General features: G+C 38.6%; 1 protein-coding gene and 1 long non-coding RNA gene across 2 annotated transcripts in view; both read left to right on the top strand.

Moving 5' to 3' along the window:
- Positions 1-1,734: 1,734 nt before the first annotated feature.
- Positions 1,735-2,679, top strand: LOC105437308 (muscarinic acetylcholine receptor M3-like). The gene has a single exon (XM_030976390.1). It carries the CDS (start codon positions 1,735-1,737, stop codon positions 2,677-2,679), a length of 945 nt encoding a protein of 314 aa, XP_030832250.1.
- A 359-nt stretch (positions 2,680-3,038) lies between these two features.
- The window catches only part of LOC115920782, an 8,948-nt gene continuing 5,895 nt past the window's right edge, over positions 3,039-6,091 (top strand). Inside the window, exon 1 of the long non-coding RNA XR_004062548.1 lies at positions 3,039-3,051. This is a non-coding gene — a long non-coding RNA (uncharacterized LOC115920782). The remainder of the gene's footprint in view (positions 3,052-6,091) is intronic.

Consider the following 6,091-nt stretch of genomic DNA (forward strand, 5'->3'; position numbering starts at 1 on the left):
TCGAAATGTGCCAAATTGCGAGAGCAAAGCCATTACGGCGTGGCGTCCGGAGCCGCCTTAAGGGTTTCGGAAAAATTTTGAACCTTAAAATGCTTTATGGAAAATTCTGAATGCGTAAACTGTACATTTATGTGAAAATTTCTTCGTCTTTTCTTGCATTTCTTCCAAAAGTCAATGGCAAAGTTTTAAGCAATTCTATTTTCCACAAAAAAAAAAAGGGGGGGGGGCTCGAAATGTACCAAGCAGGAAAATGGTGAAGGCAAGTTGTGGCGCCTACGCTGTAAACGTGCCCGATCGCCCTGCTAGAGGGGTCTGGGAGCAGTTTCTGTAATCTACAGCATATTAAGTTACCCCAAATGTGGTCACACAAATAATCATTTTGCAGAATGTTCTTGCTAGTCTTTTCAGCAATATAAATGTAATGCATCTCTTTTTTTTTTTAGATGACATGAATTATTTCATAGATATATTGACTGCTATGAGAGGCATCGCCGTTTCTATAGGCTCAAGGGGACGTTACATCCTGATATGACCCCTCGGCGTGCTATGAGAGGCATCGCTGTTTCTATAAGCTCAAGGGTACGTTACATCCCGATATGACCCCTCGGCGCGCCGGGTCATATCAGGATGTAACGTCCAAGAGAGCCAGTATAGAAACAGAAATGTTTCGAATATTAAAGCTGTCGATATATCTTTTATATACCTAATTCACAAACAAATCTAAAAACAATTCTTACCTTATCCATTTCTCCAGTAAAGACTGGTTAAACATCACAGAAAAGATTTTCGCTGGAAAGTTGCTTGAATGTTACGATCATTCGGGAATCTTACACAAAAAAGTTCTATATGGTATCCGCGCTCGCACAATGAAACTTTTTACATGTAAACCAATGGTGATCTCAGCAAAAATGTATTTATGCGGCCCGTTACCTGGGGAAACGGGCATCTTTGAAGAAAAAAAATATTGCCCTGTAGGCGGGTATACGGGAATCTTTAAAAAAAACTATGGACCGGTAGACGAGCATGGCTAAAACCACGACTCCGATTTTGACCAATCAGATGACTAGATTTATTCAACATACTAAAGAGAGGTATATAACATATTGTATTTTGTGAAAAGATGTCGCTTAGGACAATAATTTAGTGTTTTCCCCTTGGCCACAACACTCTTTCCTCCCCGTGGAGTCCAGAGTACGCTCGTTCTTGCTTGACAAATCCCTGATGAAGCCATTACAAGTGTTTCTCTATTATATGTTTTCTTTAATGGATTTTCTTGCAATATGCGCCACGATGGTTTTGTTGAGCGAACAAAATTTCAATAAGATGAGAAAACGGTATTGTCACCTCTAAAAGAACATTGAATCGGTAATCAAAATGAAATTTCTCCCTGTCAATTTCATATGAACACGCGAATGTGTTTCAAGGACTGAAACATAATATGTAGGTTGAGTTCGTTCAATATGTCGCTGTCGATAACATCTCTTTTTAGAAACTGCTTTTCGCACTGGATATGCGGGCTTTGAAAAGAGATTGTAAAATTTGAATAAGTAGTGATTGCCAATTTCATTTCTGTAACTTGCTGTTGCCATTTAACCCTCCGCAGCTTTACTTAATTCTACGTCTCGCTTCCGATTCGTTGAGGAAAATAGCATGTAAATATGACTGTATATAACCTTCTGCTTTTCGTTAAGAGAAATATTCACAGACAAATCTGTTTGAGGTGCAACATTGATCATGGCCGATATTTCTAATAGCACGCAGTCCTACTCAGCGGACATGTTTTGGACTGACATCCAGAATGCAAGTGAATACTTGAATGTAACAACTCATTCTTTGGATCCCTCTGGAACAACTCCACGTAGTCTGAAGAGTCTCATCTTCATCGCTGTCTTTTTCACGCTCATTGTACTTGCCAACATCATCAGTCTTGGCGCATTCTTAGTAGAAAAACGTCTCCGTACCTACAACAATTACTTTATCATAAATCTCACCATATTGGATCTGCTGATTGGCATTGGACTGGGAATTGACATAGAGCACTGGTACATCTACCGATACCCGTTTTCTCAAAATGCCTGTAAGGTCATAACTGGGATCTTCAGCGGACTCGTCAATGCTTCTAACATCAATGTGGTTGTGATATGTGCCGATCGACATCAAGCGGTCTATGATCCCATCAATCATTTTATCTCTCGATCAAAGCGCAAGGCTATCATCATCAACTCTCTGCCATGGGTGATTGGACTCTCGTTCTGGATTGGGTACGTTACAGTGTGGGAGTTCGTCGTCGATCACGACAACGGATCCCAATGTACTCAGCGGTTCCTCCTCAGTCCGTTGACGAATATGATCCAAAATAGTGTCTTGTTCTACTTGCCTTTGGCCATCATCGTCGTTCTCTATGTCAGAATCTTTATCAAGATTCGGAAGACGGTTGGAAGACGGAACAACAAGAAGTCAACTGGTTTAACGAAACTCAACCTTTCCACCGCCAAGGATAATGAGATGACGAGCGTAAGCGTTTCATCGACATCGCATACAGGTTCATTTAGTGACATTCCAGAGACAGGGAGCAGAGATGACACCATGATATCATCATCTTCATCACGTAATGAGACCAAGGTCGGAAATATTGGCCAAGAAATATCGGTACGTAAACACAGAATTTGCCTCTTATAACACGATAGCAAAGACTATAGTAACTTTGTCCACCACCTATTCTAAAATGAGAATATGACTCAAAATGGTTACATACAAATCTGAGCATGATTTCTGTGTAAAAGAGAATTCAAATTTCTCTTAAGTTATCTCTGTGATCATGTTTTCTGAACTGCATTTACAAGGACATCTTTTGCGACAAATAAATGATAAGATAAGCAGGCCTAAAGATTACAACGAACGATAGGCTGTTTGCTGACAGAATTTTCTCACAAGATATCTTAATATGAATCATTGAGGGATAATTTCCCCGCGCTTTCCCATGTGAGTACGAAAGTAATATGCAATTGTCGCTAAAAGGAAATTTAAAGGTTACGGAACTGTTTGTGTTTGGTGTCTTGTTAAAATTTGAATAGATTCCATTGGAAGATCAAAATCACTCTAAATGCAGGAATAGGTTTTATAGCATGTATATTTTTCGAAGTATAATTATGTTCCTATCAAAATCTACGGCGTTCATGATTTCCTTTCTTTCTATTTCTTTCTATTTCTCTCTTACTTGGTCCCTGTCTGTCTCTCCTAACAACTCAGACAGCAACGTCACATCGCGTGGAATCGATGGCTGAAATGACGAAGGCGACTCGTACTCTCCTTCTCATCGTCATCGCGTTCGTACTGACATGGATTCCGATTAGCGTAATTGCTTTAATCTACAGTATCGAACCTCGACTCATCATACCTGGTCTGCCGATTGATGCTCTCATATTCTTCAGCTATCTGCAGTTCGGGAATAGCCTTCTGAACCCTATATCCTACGCCATGTCCCAGCCTCTGTTCCGTGCCACCATCATCAAAATGTTTTCCTGTAAACGACCGTTGCGGGCCAACTAGCCTTGACAATTCACCTATTTTGTAATACATTTGATATTTCCAAGCAGTCCAAACCATTTTTACTAGTTCGAAACTTGTTCTAACTAGTTTATAACCCAACCACCCCGTTCAAAGACAGTTCAACTCGTCCTCATCTTGGTCTTAGTGCGTTCGAACGCGCTTCTATCGTGCTTTGCAATCCCGTCCTGGTTCGAGGGCTATACAAACCCAGCGCGTTCTTCCTCGTTGATGCTCGACCACATCACGTGGTAACACGTTCCTAGTAGGATCGAAGTACGGCAATTCCGTTCGTAGTACGTCCATCTCGTTTTAAGTACGTTGTCACTCCGTCCAATTACAGGACGGGGAGAATTTTGAACAGGCTCGAAGTTCTAGACCACCCTTCCCTTCCAAGCCAGTCCGAGCCCGTCCACGAAGTCCTTAAAAAATCGTAAATAGTTGCTCATAGGTTCACTCCGTTCACACACAGTTTGAGCCCGTTTGGCAACATTTTCCAGAACGTAGTGAGAACTAGTTTGGTGTGATAGGTGCTTGACTTGAACGTCTTGATTTGCAAAGCCTAAAGCGTTGAAGTTGAACAGGAATGAGGAATGGCGAGAACGCTCTGGGTTTTTATAACTCCCGAGTCAGGGCGGGATTGCACACGCTTTAGGAGCGCATTCGAAACGAGATGAGGAAGAGTTGAACTGCCTCTGAACGGGGTGGTCGGGTTAAAAACTAGTTAGAACAAGTGGCGAACTAGTTAGAATGGGTTTGGACGTATTGGGAACGAGGTAGAACTAGTTAATAATGGGTTTAAACTGACTACAGACTGGCTTGGACTGCCTAATCTACCCGATCTGAACTTAATATGAACTGGCTGTGGACGGGGAACAAACGAGATGGACGGATTGAGGACTGTTTACGAACGAACTAGGATCGTATTATAGACATTTTTTTTACACATTCTGCCCCGACCACAACCCATTTTATGATTTTCTAGGACGGTTCCAGAACGTAGAGAGAACTAGTTTGGTGTGATGGGGGCCCAAGGACGAGTTTTTTTTGTACAGATTGTACATCTGTGAAACGTATCTTTTAAACAGAAGACATTTAAAATGTTCATATTCAGATTTATCTTAATGGTGTCAAAAAGTATCGAATTTTATCCGCCATTAAAATTAGATGTTTGAGTTAAGTCGCGTTATGATGATATATAAATGCGTTCATAACTTAGCAGCACCCTCTTATATCTTAAGGTAGGCTTAATCAATCCTAATGATGTACATGAGCATCATACAAGGCAAATATACAGTGGATGTTTACGTGTGCCTAGACCTCACACTGATTGTTATAAGTGTAGCCCCATTGTTTCTTCTATATTTGAATGGAATTAGCTAAAAAAAAAATCGATTACAACGGCTTCTTCTGTCAATTCATTTATGAGATTATAGTTTAAACAAAGTTGTGATATGTGAATAGCTCAGCCGAGCAAACACTACGTGCATGTTCTGTAATATTAACTTGATTTATTCACATAATTGCGACTAATTCAATATTTTCCTATTGGCATTACAGTTGAACTAGGTTAATGATATATGATTATTTTGGAAACGAGTATTTGTTTGTGCCACGTCTATTATTGCTGTGCTATATCTTCTTAAATGTACTATAGAATTTTATTTTAACTGTAATGTATAAACGTTATACTTATTGGTGAGTGGGCTACCCTGACAAGAGATTAGAAATAGATAAATAAATAAAAATATTGTTCTTAAGTGTATCAATACTATTTTGGTGGTAGTTATTTTATTAGGTATATACACCTCACTTTCATGCCATTGTCGCGATGTACTCATTGGTAAAATAAAGGACATATTTTTTGTATAGATTTAGTTTTGTGAAACGTATCTTTTAAACTGAAGACATTTAAGATGTACCTGTTCAGATTTATCTTAATGAGGTCAAAATGTATCGATTTTTATCCGTGATTCAGACTAGATTATCTTGTTTTTAATTGTATCAACACTATTTCGGTGGTAGTTATCTTAGAAAAGCGCTACTACAATTTGTGAATTAGTCAATATGTAAAAGATCTTGGATATTTGATTCATTTGTGACAAACTCTAATTTACGATTTGGTGTATATAATCCCGAATTTACATGTCTAAATTGCTCTTGTATTAAATCTTATGTTACGTCGTTAACTGCTCTGATTATGCTTATTAATATAGAAGCTTTGCTTGTCTTTTGTTTTATTCTATAACAACGTACCCTAATATAGATTTTCAGTGCGTATGATACGAATGACGATGATGATGATACAAATTGTTGGCCTGTACTTTTTATTGGAATAAAAAATATAGAAATTAAATTAAAATCATGATTACTGTTGTAAGGCAAGTTAGTGTTGGTCAAAATTATAATGATAAATAATAGTGTAGTTTGAGGTGATGATGATGATGTCTTTATGTTTTATTCTATAACAACGTATCCTATTATAGATTTTTTAGTGCTTATGATACGAATGACGATGATGATGATACGAATTGTTGGTTTGTAC

The sequence above is a fragment of the Strongylocentrotus purpuratus genome, unplaced genomic scaffold, assembly GCF_000002235.5.
Source record: "Strongylocentrotus purpuratus isolate Spur 01 unplaced genomic scaffold, Spur_5.0 spur5_scaffold_9, whole genome shotgun sequence".
NCBI classification, from domain to species: domain Eukaryota; kingdom Metazoa; phylum Echinodermata; class Echinoidea; order Camarodonta; family Strongylocentrotidae; genus Strongylocentrotus; species Strongylocentrotus purpuratus.